The 27,562-nt window shown below is 44.8% G+C and overlaps 1 protein-coding gene across 1 annotated transcript in view; it reads right to left on the minus strand.

Annotated features, from left to right (window-relative positions):
• Window positions 1-27,562, minus strand: part of PRLR (prolactin receptor) — a 138,915-nt gene that overhangs the window by 14,222 nt on the left and 97,131 nt on the right. Inside the window, exons 3-4 of the mRNA XM_068532335.1 lie at window positions 3,618-3,730; window positions 578-710 (exon numbers count right to left, since the gene is read on the minus strand). Of these exons, the coding sequence (XP_068388436.1) occupies window positions 578-710; window positions 3,618-3,687 (203 nt within the window). The 5' untranslated portion in view covers window positions 3,688-3,730. The remainder of the gene's footprint in view (window positions 1-577; window positions 711-3,617; window positions 3,731-27,562) is intronic.

Genomic DNA, 27,562 nt, shown 5'->3' on the forward strand with positions numbered 1-27,562 from the left:
AACTCCTTGCCCAGAGATCACCGTGTTTACTCTGCACCGCAATTTTAGCTCCCAATATGCCTTCTGGGAGATCACGGGTCCATGGATTTCCTAAGGAAAACACCTCACCTTCTTCCTTTTCTTGTAGGGCTTGTTATTTTCTTGCACGAGAAACAAGTTCGAAAAGCTAATGTACCACGGTTGTCAAAGATGACACGATAATACTCTTAGGTTACAAAAGTAATGGTTACAAAAAATGATAAATGGCACAAGCTTGATAGATAAGCATCTAAAATTAACTAGCACTTAGGAAACACTTATACGTGACCTTGGGCTACAACCTAAACTTACGACAGGCAATGGGAGCATTGCTGGATTGTGTTGCCGCGGTGATGGCCGAGCTTATGCACGTGAGGGAGCTCGGCAGGGACGTTCAGGGGAAGATGCGGACGCGTATGTTTGATTCCCTCCCCCAGTAGCAGGAGCCTTATCAGCGTCCATTCAGGGAAGCGTGGCAATTAACCCAGAGTCAGCGTTCCTGTGGCTGGAGAGTGAGGACACCCAGGTGCGCTCTGCTAGGAGAGAAGAGAACGTTTACCCTTCCTTGCGGTAAGTCAGCGTGTAATTGGTAGGTAATCTTCCATCTGCCCCAGGCTTCCACCAGCAGGTGAATGTTTCCTTTTCGGGAGAACGACATTTAAAGATCTCAGGTTTCCCAGGAGGTGACTGTCCTAGAAAAAGCCAGAAGCCACTGGCGTCAATATTAAGGTCCGTTCAACTCTCTGACCATTCTGCTGGTGACAGAAACAGATTGATGGGGCCGGGCCAGTGATGAGGCCTCGGCGGGAGTAGGGCTAGGGATGGAGGCCTCAGAAGTGCCGAGGTGTCGACATCCAGCAACACTCCTCTGTGGGCTGCCCTGAAGTTGGCAGGGCTCAGAGAGAGAGCTTTGCGGTGGGGGATGTGTGTGCGCGCGCGCGCATACTGTGAGGTGGAGATACTTTGCACCATTTGATGTAGTTTCAACAACGGTGAGCATCGAGTGCTAGGGATACATATGGACCGAGAAGGAGGACGTGGCCCTTCTATAATCCCAGGGGGTCTATGGAGTGGATACACACCCACAGCCATAAAAAGAATTCTCCCCCGGGCACGAGCATCCTGTGGTCATTTGCTGATCCAGTGCACTCCGGACCTCTCCCCTCTGGCTCACTAACCACCATCTTTCTGCCATTCCCACACAGTGAACCCAGCTCTCTTCTCTTGCTCTTTCACTGTATCCTATGGAGCGGATACACACCCACAGCCCAGTAAAAAGAATTCTCCCCCGGGCACGAGCATCCTGTGGTCATTTGCTGATCCCGTGCTCTCCGGACCTCTCCCCTCTGGCTCGCTAACCATCATCTTTCTGCCATTCCCACACAGTGAACCCAGCTCTCTTCTCTTGCTCTTTCACTGTATCACCGAGGCTCCCCCTTGAGCTGCTTCCTCCCCATCTTCTCTGTCCCTTCCTTTTCCCCTTCACTCTCCCTTGATTCCATTCAGCTTTGACCTCTGATTCAGCCTCACAGTCTGGCTCCCCATCCTCCCTGCCTCCCCATCCTCCCTGCCTCCATTTCCTCATTTGGGTTTTTGGTCCCTTTTCCCTTATATTTCCCCCTCTCTCCCTGGGTCTTTATGTGGCGAGCTGGCAAAGGGTTCCCTTGTAATTCTTGGCTCTTGTTGGGGTAGGAGGCGTGGGAGCTCCTAGAGGTGGGCGAGTGCTCTTGCGGTTACTAGCTACCATCATTATCTAGGAGCTGTACTTAGTCCCAGCTGGAAGCTAGCAGGGCTGAAAGAGCTGATGTGGAAAACCCAATGTCAAGTGGAGGATGCTTCGGAGTTCCCTAATCCCCAAAGTTCTTGGTGAGCTGGCTCCCTCTTCCGTTCCTGATCTGTCAGGTCCAGAGAGGGAAACAGTGGCCCTGAGTTTGCCCTGATGCTGCTGGGCTGGGGGGGCCCATCCACACCGAGCCACGTAACCCCAGGTGGTGTTTAGTTCAGGAAATCAGGAGCAGAGAGAAGAGCTTCCAGGTGGTGGTCCCTCAGCCTCTGGGGCTTCTCTGTTTTCTGCCACACTTGCCCTTCGTCCCTCACGCTGGCTCCCGGGTAGAACTGCTAGCAGGTCAGAAAGAGCAAGTTTGGAGGAGAACACAGGTGGGAAGACAGGGCACTAGGCAAAACCACTGGAAAGAAGAGCTGAATGGAATGGGACGATGTGGCGCACGGGCTGGGGCTGAGGTCACCAGGCTGAGTGTCAGCCGGAGCCCAGCCGCCTCCCAGCCCCCCGAAAACGGTCCACGCCAGACGGCCTGGGGTCAGCTCTGCCGATGTTTGTAACGTGGCTCGTCCTCTGGGGAACATTTCTTCAGGGTAATTTCACAGGGTGAAGCGATTTTTTGTTTGTTTGTTGTTGTGGCCAGGGAGGAGTACGTGAGGTAGAAAGGAAAGTTTACTTTTCAAAATGCACAAAACTTATGGCTCAATAATGAGCATATTTAGAAGCCAATTAAGGCCACTGTTGATTACTTGAATACTTAAAATTTCCTTATGGATTATACTGATCTCTGCGTTCCTTTTTCTCTGAAAGCTCCTCTCTCTCACATTTCACTGGTTATTAATAGTACCTCGAGGAAACTCAAGAGAGGAGGGTAAAGTTGTGAAATTATAATTAGTTAAATGTTTCTTTCACCCACTTTAGAGGAGATGGTTACAATGAATGGACTGTCTCACTATCCCTGTAAAATGCACACAAACACAGGAACAACCACAGAGGTACCACACACAGGTACACACACACACACATGCTCAAATAGAGCCCATATCAGAAGCACACCCACATACCACAGAGGAATAATATACACAGATGCATACTTGTAGAAGTATACACCAGTGCACACACAGGTACATACACAGAAATATACACCCACAAATGTGTACACAGACAGGTATACACAGAGAAGCATTTGCAATCAGGCACATATAGGGAAGTTAAGATATACACAGGTATACAAAAGTGTACACACCCAGAAATACGCAGGGGTAGACACACTGAAATGTACACACACAGGCTCACACACTCTAGTCTAGTTGTAAATTTCATTTCCCCATAACAGAGTTGGCTCTATACCCGTTTCCCACCATGTAACAGCAATCCCCTTATAACTCTTTACAGGTTTTCAAAGATTTTCCTCACACACCTTTTCATCTGAGGTGGAAGAAACATCACTATTCTCACTTTGAAAATGTATAAACCCAGAGAGGTTAGGTAATTGGCTCAAGGTTGCACAGCTAGTAAGGGACAGAACCTGAACTGAAACTCTGGTCTGTTGTTGGTAGAGGTCTTTCCCTGCACTCCCAGAATGAGGATGGAAGTCAGAGCATAGTGCCAGGATTTTGCATTAATTGCATTCATTCTTTTGCCTTAATTTTTGCATTCGTTTTAATCCCCAAAATATTGTAAATAATTTAATAGCAGCAAATGACATGGACATTTTCATTTCTCGTAACTGCATTGCAAGAGGACTGTGATGGATTCTCCCCTCCTCTCATATAAACACCCCAGGGAATGAAAGAGAACAGGACAGTCTCTTACTTACCATTCAGAAGGTTGGTGTTGAGAAAGAGTAGCAAAATGAAAACCACCATGGAGGCCGCATTTTCCTTCATGTTGGCTCCCTTCTCTTTCCACAGGAAATGTATCAGAGGTTCACTGAAAGAGAAGGCACAGGCAACTTTTTTGAAACGACAGTCTGGTTAGGCACATGCACCACTTTACTCTGGGTGATTGCAACTGATTCTTGCTCCTTGCTGAACATGAATAACAAAAACAGGAGGAAAGGAATGTAGGAAAATGTAACAAGGATGGCTTGGCTCAGAAGCATCGCTGCGCACATGCTGGGAAAAATGCTACCACCAGAGGTCATCAGATGACAACGTTCAAGGGCAGCCCAGCCGCAGCTGGCTCTTTGCACACACCCCAAGGAAAAATTGTTCTCTTTGCACCCCACAGTCACCTAACAATACATCACCTGTTTTACGTGACATAGATTGTATTCCCTACAAAAGAATTGTTCTGGGATGGCTTTGATCCTCCAGCCAAAATTAAGCCAGGCTGAAAAAGTCAGTGCATTCAGTTTAACTCCAACCTGGCCTCACGGATGCCACCAAGTAAGGGGGGCTTCCCCTGAAGGTTCAGGTTGAGAAGATTCTGGAAGCCTTCTGGGCTATGGGCATGGCTGTGAACGATGCAGTGAACTCTAGTGAACCTCCACATGGTTTCTTCCTCCCCTTTGGAAAAGCCCCATAAACAAGAAATGACAAATCCCAGTAATAATTCAAGTCCCTTGGGTTTGAAGAATTAAGCAAGTTTTGAACCTGCAGGGGTTGAGAGTTTTGAGAAATTTATTATTATATTATTATTTTTACCCTTGGAACAACTTTTAAAACCTCTAAATGTCCTTCTAAGAAAAAAGGATTTTTAAAGACATTTGGAAACGGTTCATTAGTCTTTTTGGACTCCACACAACTCTCGGAAAACAAGAGATTTGATGAAGTAAGTGTAAATTCTTGGAAACCCATGGCTTACATTTTCCCTTTAAAATTTATGGGGTTTTTTAAATCAGGGGAAGGGCACCCAGGGGCAAGGCTGCCCGTCTAGGGACATTGGAAATGACTGAGTGCTGTTTGATGAGCCCGGAAAAGGCCAGCCTTTGTCCATTCCTCCTGGTCAGAGGGCGGATCACCATCTGCCAGCCGCACACCACCTAACAGACAACTGTTTTTTTTTTTTTTTTTTTAATTTTTTTGATGTGGACCATTTTTTTTTTTTTAATTTTATTTATTTATTTATTTATGGCTGTGTTGGGTCTTCGCTTCTGCGCGAGGGCTCTCTCCAGTTGCGGCAAGCGGGGGCCACTCTTCATCGCGGTGCGCGGGCCTCTCACTATCGCGGCCTCTCTTGTTGCGGAGCACGGGCTCCAGACGCGCAGGCTCAGTAGCTGTGGCTCACGGGCCTAGTTGCTCCGCGGCATGTGGGATCTTCCCAGACCAGGGCTCGAACCCGCGTCCCCTGCGTTGGCAGGCAGATTCTCAACCACTGCGCCACCAGGGAAGCCCCAACAGACAACTTCTTGAAGCCTTCTCCACCTGAGATGTACTACTCCCTCTGAGATGTACTCGGAAATAGAAATCTTTGACGAATTAGAGGTTCGATGTACACAGGCGCCATCAAGGGACTCTCTCATAACTGGGGCTCCTGGTTCAGTAACAACTCCTGTGAAGTAGCCAGTATGCTGTTCTTTAGGGACCTTCTAGTTGCTTTTTCAGGATTCTTTTTGAATATCCTCCCAGGTGACACGTTCTAAGCCACCTGCTCTATCTAACCCCTGAGGGTCATCTAATTAAATCAAGATGCTAAAGGCTCATAATGGGTTTCAAGTCATTCCTCCTATGTATGGAACACTTATCATGGGCCAGGCACTGTGCTGAGTGTCTTTTAAAAATTTTTTTTTCGGCTGCGCTGCGCAGCATGTGGGATCTTAGTTCCCTAACCAGGGATCGAACCCGCACCCCCTGCATTGGAAGGGCAGAGTCTTAACCACTGGACCGCCAGGGAAGTCCCTGCGCTGAGTGTCTTAATCATCCAAATTGCACTGAGCCCTCACAATGCCCCTGTGCGTAGCATGGGCTATTACAATCCCCCCCTTTTTAAATTTAATTTTTATTTTATATGGGAGTAGGTTCATTTACAATGTTGTTTCAGGTGTACAGCAAAGTGGTTCAGTTACACATATACATATATCCATTCTTTTTCAGATTCTTTTCCCGTATAGGTTATTACAGAATATTGGACAGAGTTCCCTGTGCCATACAGTAGGTTCTTGTTGATTATCAATTTTATACATAGTAGTGTGTATATGTTTATCCCAGCCTCCTAATTAACCCCTCCCCTCCAACCTTTCCCCTTTGGTAACCATAAGTTTGTTTTCCAAGTCTGTGAGTCTGTTTCCTTTTTGTAAATAAGTTCATTTGTATCATTTTTAAAGATTCCACATGTAAGTGATATCATCCGATATTTCTCTTTCTCTATTACCAACCCTTTTAACAGAAGAGGAAATGAAAGTGTAGAAAGGTGTAGTAAATTGTCAGTCACGTGCCATTGGGAGAGAGGAATCTGGCAAATCTGAGAGCGTCTGATGAATCCTCCTCATTTGTGGACAGTGTGTGATGAACATGCAATTATTCCCCATTCTATGGGGGAGACGGTGGAGACCACGGTGACTGAGTCGAGGTGAACAGCACCCCAGCCTGGAGCGGGTGTGGCATCAAGAGAGCCAGGACTCAGCGAGCTCAACCACCATACTTGTGCCTGAGGATCTCAAACACTGTTGTTCTCCCTAACCCAGCTTCACTGGACCCATCTAGACCTGAAAGAGTTTTTTGTCCTAAAGATCTGATCTCAGCCTGGCTTGGGGATGGGAATTCTACCTACTGGCTGAAGAAGTTCTATAATATCCTTTTATTGAAACTTCCCTTCTCTTTTTGCATCAAAATACTTGAGATCAACTGCTATAAATCACACCTTTTGGGCGAGGTCACGTGCTAACTAGGGCTCCACGTGTTTTGAAAAAGAAACACTTGGATGGGGAGCAGGGTGGAGCAGGCAGGAGCAGATACTGTCATCACTTATGCTTCCTGGTACGCTGGTCCAGGCTCAAAGAAACTCTCCTAAATAAAGTTTTCCAATAAAAGTGCTTTCAGGAAGCATTTTATAAACTAAAAAGAAATAAGCTCCTCTGGGATTTCCTAAGATATCCTGGAATCTGTTGACTAGCCACGGGTAGTTTCTGACGCCTTGAAACCCCCATGTCAGGGAATTGGACACACTCATAGTGGTCTCATTACTGTGTTTCAATAAATAATGATTCCCAACTCATCCTGCAACTGATTCTCCAGCAGGGTAAACACAGTGGGGTAAGTAAACCTTCAGAGAGAAAGATAACCCCAACTGCCCACTTTGCTATGCCGACTGTTAACCTGATCATCTATTGTGGTCTCTCCCCACACTAGGCATACCTCCCGCTGTCCACTGATCATTTTTATGGCTGGTGGACACGAGGCTGGGGATAAATTTGGTTTTTGTCTCAAACTAAAAATAGAGTTACAGTATGATCCAGCAATCCCACCCTTGGGCATATATCCGGAAAGGACAAAAATTCTAATTCGAAAAGATACATGCACCCCAATATTCACAGCAGCACTATTTACAATAGCCAAGACATAGAAGCAATCTAAATGTCCATCAACAGATGAATGGATAAAGAAGATGTGGTGTATATATACAAAGGAATATTACTCAGCCGTAAAAAAGAGTGAAATAATGCCATTTGCAGCAATGTGGATTACCTAGAGATTATCATACTAAGTAAAATAAGTCAGACAAACACAAAAATAATATGATATAACTTACATGTGGAATCTAAAAAAATTGATACAAATTAACTTATTTACAAAATACAAACAGGCTCACAGACATGGAAAACAAACTTATGGTTACCAAAGGGGAAAGTCAGGGGGGAGGGATAAATTAGGAGGTTGGGATTAACAGATACACACCACTGTACATAAACAACAAGATCCTACTGTATAGCACAGGGAACTATATTCAATACCTTGTAATAACCTATAATGGTAAATAATCCAAAAAAGAAAATATTTGGGTCAGATATTATATTCAGATCTGAAGTCTGAATCACTTTGCTGTACACCAGAAACTAACACAACATTGTAAACCAACTATGCTTCAATAAAAAAGGTGTAAATAACTTAAAAAAATTTTTTGTTTTTGTCTCTCTGAGTCAGCTCCCCCATTGCAGCAGGATCTTGGTCAAGATTATTCACTCTAACTGGGGCCGGAACATCCAAAGAGTGTCCACAGACTGCTTTTAGTGATGGTTATAGTGGTAAATGGCTCCAAATATTTGGAGTCCAACTAGGAAAACGTTAGCCCTATACTCCCACCAGAGGACAGTTATCTTGGTTTCTCTCCTCAGTAGCTCCCCTAGTGTGACTGTGGTTTAAAAATGCAAAAAGTGAAACTGCAAAGCAGGTCTGTAGCGAGTCAGCAGCCTCCACGCCTCGCCCACGACAAACTGCCTCGGCTTCCTCGCTTCTGAATGCTCAGAGACTCTCCCATCTTTATGCTCCTCCGTAATCTTATTCAAATATGCCTTCTCCCGGTGCTGTGTCCCACTCTGGTATGACCCCACAAACCCTCTTCTTCCTCATCTTGCTCGGCATTAATGCTCATCCTGTTCAGATTCTCTCTGTCCAAACGCTTCCCTTCATCACTCTTTTCCATTAAGCCAAGTCTCATCTACACGGGCCAAGAGTTGAGAAAGCAGGGGCAGGACAGGAGTGGAGATGCAGACGTAGAGAATGGACTTGAGGATACGGGGAGGGGGAAGGGTAGGCTGGGACGAAGTGAGACAGTGGCATGGACGTGTGTACACCACCAAATGTGAAGTGGATAGCTAGTGGGAAGCAGCCGCATAGCACAGGGAGATCAGCTCGGTGCTTTGTGACCACCTAGAGGGGTGGGATAGGGAGGGTGGGAGAGAGACACAAGGAGGAGACATGGAGATATGTGTACAGGTATAGCTGATTCACTTTGTTATACAGCAGAAACTAACACACCATTGTAAAGCAATTATACTCCAATAAAGATGTTAAAAAAAAAAACAAAAAACCAGACCTGAGCTTTCACCCTTTACCCCCTGGTAGACTCTATCTGCATATGCTGGCTCACCCAGGCCCTGAGCCAATCCCAAACGCCAGAAATCTCAGCGCTACCATTTTGTGGGACTTGCTCCCAAGACCTGGTGTCAGGTGGTCTTGAAGTGAATGCAATTCTCACCTTGTCTTGCCTCATCTGCTACTGTTGCCCCAATGCTCTACTCAGATTTTGACTCAGTTTCCCTGACTCTAGAAATGAACCTAGCATGCTGGGCAGGGATTCTGAGGACTTACCTAGCTCTTGCAAGCCCAATTCCCATGGATAAGCAGGGCCCCATCCAAGATTTGAATTTCTTTAAAGAATGTCACACATGTGAAATGCACAAATCATAAGTATTCTGCTCAATGAATTATCGCAAAGTGAATATGTCTATGTTACCATCAGGTCAAGAAATAGAACACTAATAGCATCCCAGGAATCTCCCTGGTGTCTCCCCCCAATCTCTACCCACCCTTTCCCAAGAGGAACCACTCTTCTGACTTTTAACACTGCAGGTTAGTTTTGCTTACTTTGGGACTTTATAGAAATAGAATCATACAATATGCATTTTTTGAGTGTGTGTGCCTGGCTTCTTTCATTTCATGTTGTTGTATGATTCAAGCTTGTTGTTACATGGACTCGTACAAAATTCATTTTCACTTCACCTCATTCATCTTCATTCATATTACATTGAATGAAAGACCATAATTTATTTCCTCATTCTACTCTTGATGGACATTTGAGGGTTCCAGTTTTCGGTAAACTTTGGATTATGCTAAGATTGATCAAGACTCCGATGGCAGGGGAGCCCTGCACAGCTCATACCCACTTTGCGCTCCTCCCCAACTTTCAGTTCTCTACCATAAATGGTTAGGACACCACCTGCCATACCTCCTGACTATAAACGCAAACTAAGTTCCAAACGCCTGTGTGGTCCTAAAAATGCAAACAATCTCATTTCTTGCGAACAAATTTGAAATACATTCACCCACTGTTTGAAATGTTGGGAATTGTGTTAGCTGCTTCCTCTGGGGTCTGCTGGATTGGCGTCCTCTGCCCGCTGGGTCTCCTTACCTGCTGCTCTACCTGTTAGATGGCCTGAGACTAAAAAAACAGGGCGAGAACCCCACAGGTACATTTTGATTTCCAGGAATCTGGCATGTCTTTCCAATACAGAATGCTAATATTTAGTTTGGAAAGCAGAGGACATAATCTGCTAAGGGTGGGGAGAGCAGCAGGAGGGATTAGCTATTTCACACCAGGCTCAAGATTAAGGCCGTTTTACAAGCTCTGCCCAAAGTCAAGGGTCAATGACTGTAGAGAGAATAAGTGAATCACTGAAACCTTAAAGTTGAAAAAGCAGAACAAGAATCTAAGATAGGGGATGTAAATCTGCATGCAGAAGAACTGGTCCTGTGCTAATATTATCAAACTCTGGACTTGATGCCAGCTTAGCATTCTGTCTTTGACAGGGGAATCTGAAGAGGTTTTCAAGATAACATGGCAGCCACTCTTGAATGCAGGCATTGAATGTTGCGGATACAGTGCTAGGAGAACCCTGGCCTGAGGGTGGGGAGATGAAGGTCCTAGCTCTTCCTGGGTTGCATGCAAACATGTGCCCACGGCACTGAAGTGTTTATCTGTCCACAGCCCAGAAATCATAGTTACACGTTTGTTTGTGAAATTTTACAGCAGGACGTTTTCTCATATGTCATCCATTATTATTTTTCTTTTCTTTTCTTTTTTTTTATCACTGCAATGATCAAGTTTACATTTTATTGCTTCTCAAACAGGTTGCCTTCTCATTCCCTGTCCTGAGATATCCTTTGATGGGAAACATCTGGCACTTTCCATAAGGGAATCACTTCTATATAAAATGACCATCCCAGTCGAACCCAGAAGTTTAGTCAGAACATCATGGCTGTGTGAATGTTACTAGAAATAGTAGAGAGACAGTTAGAAAATGTCCACCTCTGATTCCAGACAGCCCCTCCCTCCTCTCTTGTGAATCCCAGAACTTCTCGAACTTCTTGAAGACTCTCTGTCTGTGAAAATGCATCCAAGCAGAGGAAGTATGCTGTGCATGACCACAGCTGTGCGATGTAAGAGGTAGACAATTAGCAGAGATCGGATTTGTCCAAACTGGAGCCAAATCAGGGTTGGTACTGCACCTGGGGACTTACACAGAAAGATCTCCTGGCCCCTAACCTAATCGGGGTAAACCGCTCACGGTGACGTACGCGCCTTCGCACGGGAGTCACTTTAATAAAACAGAACCCTGAATGCTTCCCCACGGCTGGAGGCATTGCTTCCAAATCCAATTACACCAACTCCTCTCACTGGCCGCAACATGCCAGCAGCGTTTTTGCTCTCAGAGAGGCTTATTTTCACTCAGCCCCCTGGGCTTGAAGGCAAGAATAGGAATTGGGTGAGTTTCAATTTTCCCCAGTCAGTGCACACTTCAGACAGATGGTGGAAATTGCCCTTTGGCCTGATTTTCAGAGGAACTAGTTCCTCATAAGACCATCAATTAACAACAATTAAAAAAAAATCCACAAATTGTACATTAGGTTTTGCAGTTTACAAAGCTGTTCCAGACTCCAGTGGTTTTCAGTCCAGGATTCACATTAGAACCATGTAGGGAACTTCTTAAAAGGACCAACTCTTATGTCTTCCCAGAGGTTCTGATTGATTCAGAATTGTGTCCACTGGCACATGGACATTTTAACAAAGCCCTCCAGATGATTTCAATGTAAAGTCAGGGCTGGGAACCACTGATGCCGCCTAACACATATAATGCCTCTGCTAGGAGGCTTCCCTCAATGGGAGAGGAAACCGAGGCTCAGAGAGGTAACTGGCTTTGCCCACTGTCACACAGCTCAGCCAGCACAGCAGAAATGGGAATCCAGTTTTTAGACTGGGAGTCCTGCCTCAAATTAACAACAACATCAAAGACAAAATGACAAAACATTTACACGGAGATCTGTAGTGTTTAAAGCACTTTCACATCATGGTCATATTTATTCTTACAATAATCCTGTGCAGAGGCAGGAAAGCTATTATTGTTCCTACTACTATGTCACGGCTCCCATGATGAGGAAATGGAAGCCCAAGGGGGTAAGTGGTTTAAACCAACAAACTTATCTTAAAAGCGTCCAGTGTGCTCGGAACTGCGTGGTGATAAAATCAGCAAACCCTCGTGTAGGACACACTACATGCCAGGCACTGAGATGTTAAGTTCTATGAATATGTCCATTTTACAGATGAGGACACTGGAGCCCAGAGAGCCTCCATGAGTTGTCCGAGGTCACACAGCTAGTGAGCAGTGTACAGAGGGAGAGGAACTCTGCAGCTGGGTTCCATGATCTGGGTTGTTAACCACCATGCTTTCGCACTTCTGATGGCTACAAAGGAGTAGTGGCCTCTACCTTCAAGAAGCTCCAACGCACAGAACCCAGCCCGGCCATGGCTTGGTGGACAGGTCAGAGGACCTTGGGACCACGGGTTCTGAGCCGTCTAAGGCATCCCTCTTTCTGATAAAGGGCTCTCTCGGCACACTCTCCCTTCCCAAAGTCGGCTCTGATACAGGGTGCTGCGGGGCTCTAGGTATGGTCCTTCAATAGCAGTGGATGTTCCTGGGGTACCGCTTCTAGAGTCTGTTCTGGGCACCACTGCCCATCCCAGATACAATGGGTCAAAATTTTTGGAGGGCGGGACCTAGGAAGGGGCATTTTTTAAATTAAAAAATGTTATTGGAATATAATTGTGCAGCATTCGCTAAAACCTCTATCAAGTCACATAACAATCATTTCTGTGATGGGAACAATTAAGAGCTAGTCACTTAGAAGCTTTGAAGTTTACATTGTTGTCTATAATCACTATGCCCTGCATGAGATCTCCAGGGCTTATTTATCTACTGATTGCAAGCTGGTACTGGAAGGGGCGTTTTTCACAAGCACTTAGGTGATTCTTTTGAAGCCGTGGTTATAGCATAAAGGACTAGGCAAGGCAGCTACTGGTTAGGAGGTAGGATTGGATCTTCCTCCATCCTCTGGGCCTGGAAAGGGCATTTTCCTAAAAGGACTGACCTGAGCTGAGGGTTCCTTGTGAGGAGGGCTACGAGGTCAAGGGCACTCTCCCCGGGGGTGTAGGTCTACACCAGGAAGCCACTGTTACATTTTCAAGGAATGTTGTAAGCCAGCGGGCTTCCTGTTGGTAGCTTGAAATCAGCCCTAGTGGGAGTACTTATATGTTGGGAACTGGCAAATGCTACAAATCAGAATGTTTCTTTCTTCTTTTTTTTTCGCCCGGAAGAGCAGTTGTTAAACTTTGACCAGCATACCCCTCACTCCACCTCTCTGGGCTCGGCGTCCCCCCATGTAAGAGGAGGACTTGGGGGTAGTTGAAACTTTCAGGCCAGCTTAATGCAGGTTTGCAGGGAGCCCCTTCTGACTGGGGGAGACCTCGTGAACCCAGGATCCCTTCCCTCCTCCCTTTCCTCTCATCTGCCTCCCCCTCTGTGCTGACTTAACCCGGCCTTCCTCGGGGTCCTGGTCAGACTCCCCCATTGCTGCCTCTGCTTGCTGAGGCTGCAAGGTTATTATTTTGCTCCTTCCTGTTGACAACTGCATTGGAGGTTAGCGGGACCTCCAGTTGCTTAACACGTTAGCTTTCTAGATATGGTACACAACACCAAAATCAAACAAACGAAGCCCCCGTAACCGTAAGCTAAAAACTCGGCTCACCTTGACCCTCGTAAGTGCGCCTCTCACAGTAGCCTGGCGCTTCTGTGATAGAACATTTTCACTCTGTGTCTATTCACCCAGCCCAGAGCGTGCCCTGACCTGCCTGCCACAGCTTTCCATAGATAGCTGGGGCCACTTGAGCTCCACCTGCAGGCTCTGGGCAGAATGTCCATGCAGTGAGAGAAGCCCAGGGAAGGCTTGCATCGGGTCCTGTTCTGTTCCTGGTGCTGGAATCCTGCGGGGTCAACTGTTAAGACCCCACTTCTTCCATAACAGGCCCTTCAGGCCCTGGATCTCTGCCCGGTGCCCAGATCAGTAGCTGACTCCTAGGGCCGGCCTGCAACCCCGTATTCTGTTGGCCCCAGCATCCGTGGTGCGTGGCTGGACCGTCTTTCTGAATGCCTGGCAGGATTCCCGGATACCGCCTCCTTGCAGCCCAGCTTGTCGCCTGACCCCTCCCGTCTCGCGCTGTCCCTCTCACTGCCCACGCTCCTGCTCTTCTTGGGAGGAAGGATAGGTTTCAAGGTCCTGGCTCCTCCTGGCCCTGATCCCTCTCATTCCTAGAGAGCAGTAAAGCACCCCTCTGCATTCTTCTTTTTTTAATAAATTTATTTATTTATTTATTTATTTTGTTTTTGGCCGCGTTGGGTCTTTGTTGATTCTCATGGGCTTTCTCTAGTTGCGGTGAGCGGGGTCTCCTCTTTGCTGCGGTGCGCAGGCTACTCATTGCGGTGGCTTCTCTTGTTGCGGAGCACGGGCTCTAGGCGCGCGGGCTTCAGCAGTTGTGGCACGCGGGCTCTAGAGTGCAGGCTCAGTAGTTGTGGCTCGTGGGCTTCGTGGCTCCACAGCATGTGGGATCTTCCCAGACCAGGGCTCGAACCCGTGTCCCCTGCGTTGGCAGGCGGATTCTTAACCACTGTGCCACCAGGGAAGTCCCCCTCTGCCTTCTTGATATCAACCAAGTTTAATCTCTGCACACTTCCAAAGGTTTCACACCTTCTCATTTACTCATTTTGCTCAGTAATTCTATTAGCTGTGTCTGTGTTCACATCTGGCTCACCTCCCTGTCAAAATATGCTCATCCTCGTCTAACATGCATGTGCAGGCACACAGACTAATAATAACAGCCCAAATCAGCCCCCTCCCTCCCACCCTGCAGCCCAGAGCAGGTGAACAATTGCTACCATGTGACTCCTGCACATTCCCAGAAAAATCCCTCGGCCATTTAAAGACATCATGGGTGTGTCCTCTTCCACCCTGAAGGAAATTCATTGGTGAAATTGGAAGTGACAGCAGCCACGTGACAGAGGAAGAGGATCGGGACTCAATCAGAAGATCAGCTTGAATTATGCCAGAGGAGGGCAGGCCTGGCCAGGTCTGAGTAATAAGGTAACTTTTTTTTTTTCTGTTTCACCAGGACAATGAAATATGGTTGAGTATTCATTCATTCATTTATCAAATATTAATATTTATCTCCTTCACCTTCTTCAGGCCATTGCTTAAATGTCACCTTATCAGCAAGATCTTCGTTGACCACTGTCTTCAAACCCCATCTCCAGCACTGCTCCACATTCTTCACCCCCCACCCCACTTTACTGTTCTCCACAGCTCATACCATCAACTGACCCGTGATATTTTTCCTCATTTGTTTGTTGATGGTGTGTTTCCCTCCACTAGTCTGTAAGCTCCATTAGAGCAGAGACTATGCAGGACAGTGCCTAGGGCAGTGGCCTAAATCCCAGTGATCTCACAATGTTCAGTTTTGTCTATATTCTGGAAAACATGTCATGTCTTACTGAAACAACGTCTGCCCCTTCCAGAGGAAATTGGTTTCCTTGCTCCCCTAAAATTGTAGCATAGCAGCAACTAGCTAATCCATGGTACTGGAATCCTCCCATTTCTCTTCCCTTCAGAGTATTTAAGAAGAGAGATTTTGGAGCCAAATTATCTGAGTTGGAATCCTGTTCTGTCATTTACTAAATGTGTGATCACAGGTAACTTACTTAACTTCTCTGTGCCTTAGTTTCCTCATCTGTAAAATGGGAATAATGCACGGATCAACCTCGCAGAACTATGATGAAGATTCAAAGAGTTGGTATTGGTAATGGGCTTAAAATAGTGCCCAGTCTACCATGAACACTATATAAGTGTTTGTTAAATTTCCTCCATTCTCCCATTGCTGACTGCTTCTCCCTCCTAACTCTCTCCTACCCAAGAACTTTTCCACAGTGGAAGAACTAAGAACTAAGGTAGAGTGGCATCCTTTCCATGGGAAATGTTGCACTTAGAATTTCAGTGGAGGCAATGGGGGTGTGAGGAGATTGGATTATAGTCCCTCCCAGTCAGAGGATTCCATACCCCCATCCATTGTCATTAGACACAATCATGTGTAAACAAAGAAGAACAAAGAGTTTGCTCACTCCCCAACTCTACAGAGATGAAGTTGTCAGCCACCGCAGTGCACCCTAAGAGGAACTGAGGATGAAAAATGGGAAGGGGCACTCGGCTTTGGAAAAACAGCCCCTTGGATAGTTGGATGCACAGATCAGGGAGAATTTTAATGAACCCAGATTCTTGCATCTTCCCACACATAGAAGAGCAAAAAAATCATTAACTTGAGATATCCATTCTTGTGACCAGCAGTAATCATTTTTTTTTCCAATTTTTATTGAAATATAGTTGGTTGATTTACAATGTTGTGTTAGTTTCAGGTGTACAGAAATGTGATTCAGTTAAATCTATCTATCTATCTATCTATCTATCTATCTATCTATCTATCTTAGATTCTTTTCCATTATAGGTTATGACAAGATATAAGTATAGTTGCCTGTGCTATAGAGTAGGTCTTTGTTGTTGGTTATCTATTTTATATATAGTAGTGTGTGCATTTCAGCATTAATCTTTTACAAGATGTATACTGAATTGCATGTATTTCCTAGCCAAAAATCATGTATAAACTCTCTCCTCCTTTACCTCTTCAGAACGGTTCCCTCTGAGCTACCGAGGGACTGTCTCCCAGATTATAGTCCTCAGTAAGGTCCCTGAATAAAACTTAAACTCACAACTCTTACACTGTGCGTTTTTCTTTAAGGCTTCACATGCACCCTGTGGGTGGAGTACACATCTCATCTCAATGAATTTGGACTTGGCCACATGAAAAACTCTAATCAATGGAATGTGAGTGGTTGTAATTGTGTTTGCTGTATCCAAACAGAGCCTTAAACACAATTGCATGGTATTGTATTTATTGGCTGAGGCCTTCCTGCTCTTGTTCTCCATATGTCCTCCAGATGTGCCACATGGTGCCTACTCCCTCCATCTGGGTTCCGGAATGAGAAAACAGGTGGAGCCCAGATAAGTTCAGCTGAGTCCAGCCAATCCCAGCAGAGCCACGGCCAACCTGCTGCTGAGCCACTGTCCTTACGTAAAGTGAGCAAAAAGGAAATGTGTTGTCAGCCACTGAGAGAGCACCATTTGTTACCACTGCAGAACTGACTAATCCAGGGCAAGAGCAGTAGGAGGAGAACATATGTTTTGCAAGACTGTTCAAACGAGATCGTTTTTTCACAGAGGGATCTCTGTGTGTGTTATATATGGGTCTGTGAATGTGCTGTTCATCCAATCACAAAACAACTTAAATAATAATCACTCTTATATTGGTAACAACCTTGTCTACTATGTAGATTTCCATTTCTAGAAATGTGGGCTTGGGAAGTGAGAAGGGAAGTTAAAAATAAAATGAAAAACAGTAAATTGTTGACCAACTGGCATTACCTCTCTGGCTCTCTGGTTATTTGTCTCAAGAGGAAATGAACAGCAGGAGTCCTAGAATCATGGCATTTTGGATATGAAAGGAGCCAAAAGACATGAAAGGATTCTGATCCAACCTCTCCCTTTTACAGGTTGGGCAACTAAGGCCTGGAGAGATGAAGTGCTTTGGCCAAGTGCCTGATGGGAGAATCTTTAGAGCACTGAGAGCGGGCTGTGTGCACATCTGAGAAAGTTACAATATCTAAGAAGAAATTTTCAAGAATGTGTCGAAAGCATTTTTCCTCTCTAATTCCTGCTCTTTTCTACATCTCGGTTAGAACTCTGGGAGACCACAGGAGTAGCAAAAGCTTCTAGTGTCCATCAGAATTTGGTTCTCCTTTTCCTTCTGGGTAGAGAGTTAAAGTTTGCTTCATTGGCTCCCCTTCAGTTAGACAGAGGCAGGTGAAGGAGTTGGGGCCTCTGAAAGTGGGCAGAAATGATGTACTTTTCGTCTAGTCCTGGTCTGTAAGATATTCACACATTCTCTCTCTCTCTCTCTGATCCATTACTGCCCAGAGGATGATGAAATGGAAGACTTCAGTTGTATGGGCTTAGTACAGCCCACAGATGGAAGGGTCCTGCATCCTCTTCTGATGCCCACTGGACAGGGACATGGGTGAGAAACAAATTTTGGTTGTTAAGCTTCTGAGACAGAGAGAGGTTGGGTGTTATAATGACTAGCCTTACCTAGATGGCTAATCCAGGGATAATCCAGAGACAATCAGTGCTGCTTAGTTTAGATGGTAACTACCATATTTAACCAAGTAGAAGAGCTGTAAATAAGAAGGAAGCCTCTGACATCTGGCCCACTGCCACGGTTCCTTCTTGAATACCATCATCAAAGTCTCCAAGTAACCTGTGCCTTGCTTCCTCTGCATTTTCAGCTCCACACACTGTCACATTCATATGTGTCCACAGGTGTTCAACAACACTTGTTGATGGCTGACTGACTACTTTTATAAAGCCATACACAATATATTATTTTGATTCACAGATCCATTGAAAGAGCACTTGACTTGAGCTCTACAATACATTCTTCCCATTAATCAACAGGCCCTCCATATTACTGAGAGCTATGTTCTGAGACCCTATGGATTCTTCCAATAAAGCTGCTCATGTTCATCAATTCGAACTCTAGGACAGATGGGGGACAAAGCCAACTGAGATGTGGTTGCTGGATAAGTGAGCTTTGAATAGTGATGCACTTCTGTAGCCCAGAGTAAGACAACAGCACTTAGAAAAAGAGAATATAATATGCTTAACACCTTAAAAGGTAAGTACTATTGTCAATTATAAAAGAGTCCCTCTATAGATTTCTTAATAAGTCCACCATCCTATCAGTGTATATCAACAACCAGTAGGCCTAACTCCCAATTGGTTGCTAGGTTTCCTGTGTCAATGCATTTGCACATGGAAATGGAAAGGCCCATGCAAACGTCTGCGTATTTGGCTACCGTGACACTGGCCTGGCAGAACCCAGTAAATCATTGTTGACTCACTGCTTTACAATAATAGCATCACCTCTTTGTACAACATGTAGTTGATGGTGTGTCTTCCAGACAACCCTCTCTGAGATTACCAAGGAAAAAAAAAGATTAGGAAGTCCGTATCTAAAAGCTTAGCCAATTTCTCCTTATCTTTGTAAACATTCTTGTAATATTATCCATAATGATTTTTCATCCTTGGCCTGGCAGACATCCCATACCATGTTTCTCAACTCAGCTTCAGAGACAGAAATTAATTTTAATATTATGACAAGAACAATATAATTTGGAAGGGAAGTTTGCTGCTTTGCTGATACCTCCAGTTCTGTCAATTACCAACTTATTTACAAGTCAAAATATAAGTGGCTTGGGATGCTTTTATGGGAGTGACTCAGAAGAGGGACTGATCTGCACCTGGATGTCTGGAATGCATTTCTGAATGTCCTTGATTGCTTAAAAAACTAAAAATAGAACTGCCATATGACCCAGCAATACCACTATTGGGCATATACCCTGAGAAAACCATAATTCAAAAAGAGACATGAACCACAATATTCATTGCAGCACTATTTACAATAGCCAGGACACGGAAGCAACCTAAGTGTCCATTGACAGATGAATGGCTAAAGAAGATGTGGCACATATATACAATGGAATATTACTCAGCCATAAAAAGAAACGAAATTGAGTTATTTGTAGTGAGGTGGATGGACCTAGAGTCTGTCATACAGAGTGAAGTAAGTCAGAAAGAGAAAAACAAATACCATATGCTAACACATATATATGGAATCTAAATATAAATATATATGGAATATATATATGGAATCTAAAAAAAAAAAGGTTCTGATGAACCTAGGGGCAGGACAGGAATATAGACACAGATGTAGAGAATGGACTTGAGGACACGGGGAGGGGGAAGGGTAATCTGGGACGAAGTGAGAGAGTGGCACGGACATATATACACTACCAAATGTAAAATAGATAGCTAGTGGGAAGCAGCTGCATAGCACAGGGAGATCAGCTCGGTGCTTTGTGACCAGCTAGAGGGGTGGGATAGGGAGGATGGGAGGGAGACGCAAGAGGGAGGGGATATGGGGATATATGTATACATATAGCTGATTCACTTTGTTATACAGCAGAAACTAACACAACTTTGTAAAGCAATTATACTCCAATAAAGATGTTTAAAAAAAAAAAGACCCATTATAATCCCCGCCTTTTCTTTCAGGCTCTGTGCATGTGCCAGGCACACAGAGCTAAAGTGTGGCCAGTGAGTCAGTCTGGGAAGAGCAGCAGATAATGTTCCCTTTAATGTCCTGTGCAGTTCAGAAGAGAGGTTTCCTGCTTAGGAGAAGTCCTCAGGAGCACTTGCATGCTTACTGTATGAAGGATGAGTGAACCAAGGGTCGCAGCCTCCAACGGGCTGTCTTCGTTCTCACTCTTTACCCCTCTGGAGGTCACATTTAGCCCCATGTCACTTCATGGATTAACAGGAGCAAGCATTTTGTGGGTGGACAGGTACCACATATCACGGCAGACCCTTGGCCAAATTCCTTATCAGGCATCTCTGTCTTCCCCTCCAAAGTTCTTCTCCTTGTCAGTTGCCTTGTCTTGCCCCTTTATCTTCCTTTCACTCCGCTCTAAATCCCCTTGGCAGTCCCAAGCCAAGGGGTGTGTCTCACACAAGGGCTGTGTCTCACAGCCTAAAATACCAGGCTGATATCTAGAGAAATAACCATGAGTGTTCCTCAAAGTATGCCCCATGGGGCAAGCCTTCCCATCACGTGCCTTGTTATACTCTTTGCCCCACAGAAACGGCTCCCTTTCTACGCAGGCACAGGGCTGCACGGAGAATGTGATCTCTCCATGTTGTTTCAGAAGCAATGAAGATTGACACATGGCTGCCCACTCAAAGGCCCAGCTGCCTCCTTCGCCTCAATTTCGGCTTTCCTTCCTTCAGGCAGGGACTTCCTTGGGTCTCCCCAAAGCGGGGGCTGCCCTGTCCACAGAGCACCCAGGACCTGACCGTATCATAGAACTGATAATGAAACCCGATTTATCTTTCTTCCTGAACCCGCCCAGGCTGGTAGCTCATGGATGTCAAGAACTGTGTTTATTATTTTATTATTTTTTCTTCTATGTTCCTCATCCTTAATACAAATCTCAATAAATGGTTTTGAATAAATACATGTATTGGGTGTCAGTTGCATTTAGAGGGAAGTTGGTAAGGATTTTTTTTTTTAACATCTTTATCGGAGTATAATTGCTTTACAATAGTGTGTTAGTTTCTGCTTTATAACAAAATGAATCAGCTATACATATACATACGTTCCCATATCTCTTCCCTCTTGCGTCTCCCTCCCTCCCCCCCTCCCTATCCCCCACCTCTAGGTGGTCACAAAGCACCGAGCTGATCTCCCTGTGCTATGCGGCTGCTTCCCACTAGCTATCTATTTTACATTTGGCAGTGTATATATGTCCATGCCACTCTCTCACCCTGTCACATCTTACCCCTCCCCCTCCCCATATCCTCAAGTCCATTCTCTAGTAGGTCTGTGTCTTTATTCCCATCTTGTTGCTAAGGATTTTATTCTCTAATGGGCTCTAAATCATTGGCGTATGTGGTTGAGAGGGTAATGCCTTGTCTATATTGGGTGGTTTAAAAATTGATAATAATGGCGATGTGTGTTTTGATAGGATTTCCAATTTTCAAAGTATTTTCTTATAAAATATTTATTTTATTCTTTTCCCAACGCCGTGAGATTTCTGGATGGTATCACTGAGTTCGCAAATGCTTGTGGCTATTCAACAGTAGAGGCGGGGCTGGCACCTTGCCTTCTGAGTGTAAATTGGTGAAATCTTTCTGGTAATACATGTTAAAAGCCTTAAGAATGTAGATACACTTTGATTTTTTTTTAGAACAGTATACATAGTTGCCTGTCATTTTTATTTTTATTTTTTCTCTTCATTTTTAACATCTTTGTTGGAGTATAATTGCTTTACAATGGTGTGTTAGTTTCTGCTGTATAACAAAGTGAGTCAGTTATACATATACATATATCCCCATATCTCCTCCCTCTTGCGTCTCCCTCCCACCCCTCTAGGTGGTCACAAAGCACCTAGCTGATCTCCCTGTGCTATGCAGCTGCTTCCCACTAGCTACCTATTTTACATTTGGTAGTGTATATATGTCCATGCCACTCTCTTCGTCCCAGCTTACCCTTCCCCCTCCCTGTGTCCATTCTCTACGTCTGCCTCTTTATTCCTGTCCTGCCCCTAGGTTCTTCAGAACCATTTGTTGTTGTTGTTTTTTTAAGATTCCATATATATGTGTTAGCATATGGTATTTGTTTTTCTCTTTCTGACTTACTTCGCTCTGTATGACAGACTCTAGGTCCATCCACTTCACTACAAATAACTCAATTTCGTTTCTTTTTATGGCTGAGTAATATTCCATTGTATATATGTGCCACATCTTCTTTATCCATTCACCTGTCGATGGACATTTAAGTTGCTTCCATGTCCTGGCTATTGTAAATAGAGCTGCAATGAATATTGTGGTTCATGACTCTTTTTGAATTATGGTTTTCTCAGGGTATATGCTCAGTAGTGGGATTGCTGGGTCATATGGCAGTTCTATTTTTAGTTTTTTAAGGAACCTCCATACTGTTGTAGATACACTTTGAATTGGAAAATACACTTCTAGAAATTTATCCAAAGGAAAAGAGACGTGCAAAAACAATTTTGTACACACACAAAAAAATCCCCCCTGGTCTATTTATAAAAAAAGAATATTGGGAAAAAAATCTAAATATCAAATCATAAAGGCTTATTTAACTAGATCATGGTATAGATATTCAGCAAAATATTATTTAATTTTAAAAATAATGTGATAAAACTTTTAATGATATGGAAACATGTGAAAGAAAGAAGATAACTGAGTACAGGAAGTGGATGTGTTTGACCTCAATTCTAATATATGTATCTCCACATGTGCACAGAAGAAAAACTGGGAATATATATATGCACCCAGTATATTAGCAGTGGTTATCTCTGGGAGGATGATTCTAAAATTTAAAAATATTATTTTTGTAATAAAATAAAGTATTACTAAAATACCTAAATAAAATTAAAAGTTATTACTTTTATAATTGAGGGGGAAAATCCCAATAAAAATTTTAACACCATAAAAACAATCCCTTCATGGACACCTGGTGTTTTGGAATGTAAATACATGGACGAAGTCCCCACTAGGGTGGGATACAGAAATTGGTTATACATGTCATGGCACAATTTTCAGCTGTTGACAGCCAGCCTCCCCGTGTTAATTAGTGGTGGTGTCTGAGCACGTGACCCATCTCTTGGGCAATAAAGAGGGGTTTCAACAGTTCTTGATGTCCTGCTTACTTGTTTTTAAGAACTCCCTCCATTTCTCAGAATTCCATTATTATGTCCATCTTAGGGTTATTTAAAATCCCCAGGGGCAACTAGCTATTATTTGCCATTAAGCTTCTGACAAATGGATGAGAGGCAATTTCATGGAAAACCCCTTGCACTGAGCCTCAGAAAAGGGTGCGGTCATCTTATTAAAACGGAGTTTAAGAAGTTCAGCTGGGTTCTCTCTGGGAAGCTGGGTACTTGTTTTACCCCCGGCCCCTCAGCTTCTGGTCATCCTTGGGATACAAAGCAAAAGGAATTAGAAGTTTAAAGTGTGGAAAAGAGGGAAAGAAGGTGGAGAAAGTGGGAGAATCTGGAAGTCCAAAGGGTGGTAAGGAAGAGGGGCAGCTGGTGGACTCAAGGGTTAAAGCCCCACTCTCTTGTCTATGGCCAGAAATCTGAGCATCTCTGCCAAGTCCTGAAACCACTCCCAGGGCCAAAGTCTCTCTCTCCCCTTACCTTGCTCCATCTTGTACTGGCACATCCTGTCCCTACCTGATTTAATCACCTGTTCTCACTCTTGTACAATATGTTCTTTCAAACTTCCTTCTTCATTCAAAGCATCTGGGCTACTTACACAGCAAGATAATTACTTGTCTCTCTTACTGGCTTATATTTACTCTTTTTTTCTTCTTTCCCCTTTACTCAGCTTCCCTCAGGAGCCCTCTCTTAGCAGAAAAGCCACCTGTCCAATCAAAGATGTAATGGCCAGGGATCTGAGTTAGGCTGGATCTGTGGCGAGAGCAAAAAGTACTCACAGTGCAAACTCCTTGAGAGAAAAAGGAAGGAGGAATGAGAACCAGGATTCACCCCTTTAAATGCATTTTCAGAAAACTTCAGGATGACTCTAGTTTAGTGGCTGGAACACCTATCCATCCATCCATCCATCCACCCATCCATCCATCCATCTTTCAAACGTCCACTGAGCATCTCTGATGCAGCAGGCATGGGCAGGGCCCTGATAATTTAGTCTTGTGCTAAAGCAACCCTCCTAATACTTAGGCTGGTAGAGAAGAGAAAAGCTAGTATAACACTTTACTGTAAATGACACAAGTATTAAGAAGGAGCTCTGCAGGGGCCATGAGAGCCAACAGCAGGCAGATTTGACCTACTCAAGGAGGGTGGGGGCTTCCCTGGGGAGGCTACCTGAGGGATGACGAGTAGAAAGTCCCTCTTCTTTCTCTGTTCACAGCCCTGCATATAGATGGGTGTAGCAGATGCTCCTGGTTGCTTCTCCAACAACCATTTCCCCTTTGTTTTTGCACACAGAGCCCAGTTTTGTCAGCTATCAGCTGTCCAGTCCCAGGGGATGGGGCGTTATCGTTCTAAGGTAACTGTGGTAATCTCACTTCCCATTTATCTGTGATTGGTTTAGGACTGGTTATTCCACCCAGCTCTGGACACTGAGACATGGCAGAAGTCTTCTCGGGTCTGCTGGGGAAGATTTTCCTCCCTGGTCAAAAGAGAGAGGGTGGAAGAGAAGGGTCCCCAGATAAAAAGAGTCTGGGTCCTTGGCTGTATTATGAGCTCCTAAAGCAAACCTCGGACTGGTTTTCTCAGGACTTCTTTGGTGAGTGTTACACGTCCATGGTTTAGTCTGCTTTTAGCCTGGCATCTGGCCTTTGGGGGATGATTTCATCAAAGTCTGGCATGGACAACTCAGTGGTCTAATTGGAGAAATGGGTATGTTTTCAACCCTAGTGGCCTCTACGGGTGGAAATGGTGGATGTGAGTGAGAAGTATCAGGATTCTGCTGTGAAGGGAAGGAACAAAGTAGCTTGTGGCTGGGGTATTGCTTTATTGGGCGCATTCAAAGTAATCATATCCTCACTATTGCTTTATCTGTTTGAATATCCTTTTGATTTTTTTCTTTTCAGTTCTCTGGACAATGGCAGATTTAGTGCTAGCAGTCATTAAAAGTGAAAGTCCAATAATTACTCTGCCTATCTGATTTTTGATGTGCATGCTCTGTCCAAGAAAATACGGAATCTGATTGGTTATTTTGCCATGTATGTAAATAGCTCCCACGTTGTGAGACATTTTCTCAAATTTGAGGAAAGTCATCAATATTTGGCACCAACCACTGAAAGTCCTATAAATGGACTAATCTGATTCAGTTTTCTGGATACTCTTCTAGCAAACAAAAGCCACACGCATGTTCCAGGGTCTCCCACTGCAGACTCAGAGTTTTGGGAGCCAGGAAAACTGTATCTCCCTGCGTCTCGGGCACAGGAAAACAGACTTGGCAGCTCTGGTGCCCAGGCTGTCATGCGCGCCATTTCCTCTTTACCATTAATGTTTGTCTGGGAGGGGTCTTCCGGGAAAAGTCACCTCCTTTTTCTCAGTCTAGTCCTTTGCTTGGCCGTTCGCAAGTGTTATTTGGTAATGAAGAGTCCACGAGATGGTCAGGGCTTGGGGCTGGACATGAACTGAGGTTGCAGTATGATCCAGGTGGAGGTCACACACTTTGGGGCTGGCACACTTAGGGATCTGGACAGGTACAAAGTAACCCTCATTCACCTGAGAGGTGACGCAAGCTGCAGACAGAATTGGGCAGTGGTTTCTAGAGCTGGTTCTGCCATTTCTCAGTCAGATTGATTTGGGCCCATCTCTTCCTCTTTCTGAGATGAATTTCTTTTAATAGAAACTGTCGAGAGGGTCACATCTGTCTTGCTTTCCTCAGCCAACTATTGTGAGGATGAGATGAATTAATGTTATGAAAAGTCTCCACGGGACTCCAAGTGCTGAGTGTGAACCAGTGGTCAGTAAGAGGTGAATGCTCCCAGATCCTCCACGTCTCTCTGACTCTCTGAGTGGAGGTCTAATTCCAGATGGAGAAGGTTCTCCTTTCTCCCTGAATGTCTTTTGATTTAGGAACTCCCAAGTATCCTTGCTTTAGGACTCTTGGTTACTGAGGGGCTGCCATGTGCCACCATGGTGATGATTTCCCTTTGGCTGGGAGTCCAGTGACCCCTGTGTCCCTCTTGGCTCAGGATTCAGGACAGGGTCATTTGTTTCACAAGGAGCCACAGATCCCAGGGGCCATACACTGGAGGAAATGGGGCCCAAAGCCAATGCCAATCGCTCCTTTATTTGCAGGTATCAACACCAAGAGCTTTGTGGTGGGGTGGCTTCATGTTTGCTCAGGGCTGGAGTCTGGGCAAAGCACACAAAGTTTGCCTTTTGTGCCCTTTTGCTTTCTCTTTCAAATTCTGTTCTCTCTCCTACTCCTCTCTGTCCTTCCCTACACAGAGGTCATTTCAGGCTCCCTCTGCTTCCCAGAACTCTGCGTTGGCAGTACCAGCAAAGTCAAGAGGAGTTCCACACAACAGAACTCCCTACGATGATGGAAATGGTCTATGTCTTCTCTGTCCAATACAGCAACCATAACCATATGTGACTGTCAAACATTTGAAATGTGGCCAGTGTGACCGAGGAACTGAATTTTTAATATTATTTAATTTCAATGAATTTACATTAAAATTACCACATGAAGCCAGTGGCTAGTGTGTTCGACAGTGCAGGTCTGGAGCTCAATACCTCAATCATTTCAGTCCTTCCACTCCAATCACAACTAACCTGTCTTGCAGAGGATGGATAAAGAAGATGTGGGACATATATACAATGGAATACTACTCAGCCATAGAAAGAATGAAATAATGCCATTTGCAGCAACATGGATGCAAATAGAGATTATCATACTAAGTGAAGTAAGACAGAAAGAGAAAGACAAATATCATATAATATCACTTATATGTGGAATCTAAAATATGACACAAATGAACCTGTCTACAAAACAGAAACAGACTCCTGAACACAAAGAACAGACTTCTGGTTGCCAAGGGGAAGGGGGTTGGGGAAAGGATGGAGTGTAAGGTTGGGGTTAGGGGAGACCTTCAAGATGGCAGAGGAGTAAGATATGGAGATCACCTTCCTGCCCACAAATATACCAGAAATACATCTACATGTGGAACAGCTCCTACAGAACACCTGCTGAATGCTGGCAGAAGACCTCAGACCTCCCAAAAGGCAAGAAACCCCCCACATACCTGGGTTGGGCAAAAGAAAAAAAAGAAACAGACAAAAGAGTAGGGATGCGACCTGCACCAGTGGGAGGGAGCTGTGAGGGAGGAAAGGTTTCCACACACTAGGAAGCCCCTTTGTGGGCGGAGACTGCGGGTGGCAGAGGGGGGAAGCTTCAGAGCCACGGAGGAGAGCGCAGCCACAGGGGTGCGGAGGGCAAAGCGGAGAGATTCCCGCACAGAGGAGCGGTGCCGAGCAGCACTCACCAG

This window comes from Eschrichtius robustus, chromosome 2 (genome assembly GCF_028021215.1).
Source record: "Eschrichtius robustus isolate mEscRob2 chromosome 2, mEscRob2.pri, whole genome shotgun sequence".
In the NCBI taxonomy this organism is placed as follows: domain Eukaryota; kingdom Metazoa; phylum Chordata; class Mammalia; order Artiodactyla; family Eschrichtiidae; genus Eschrichtius; species Eschrichtius robustus.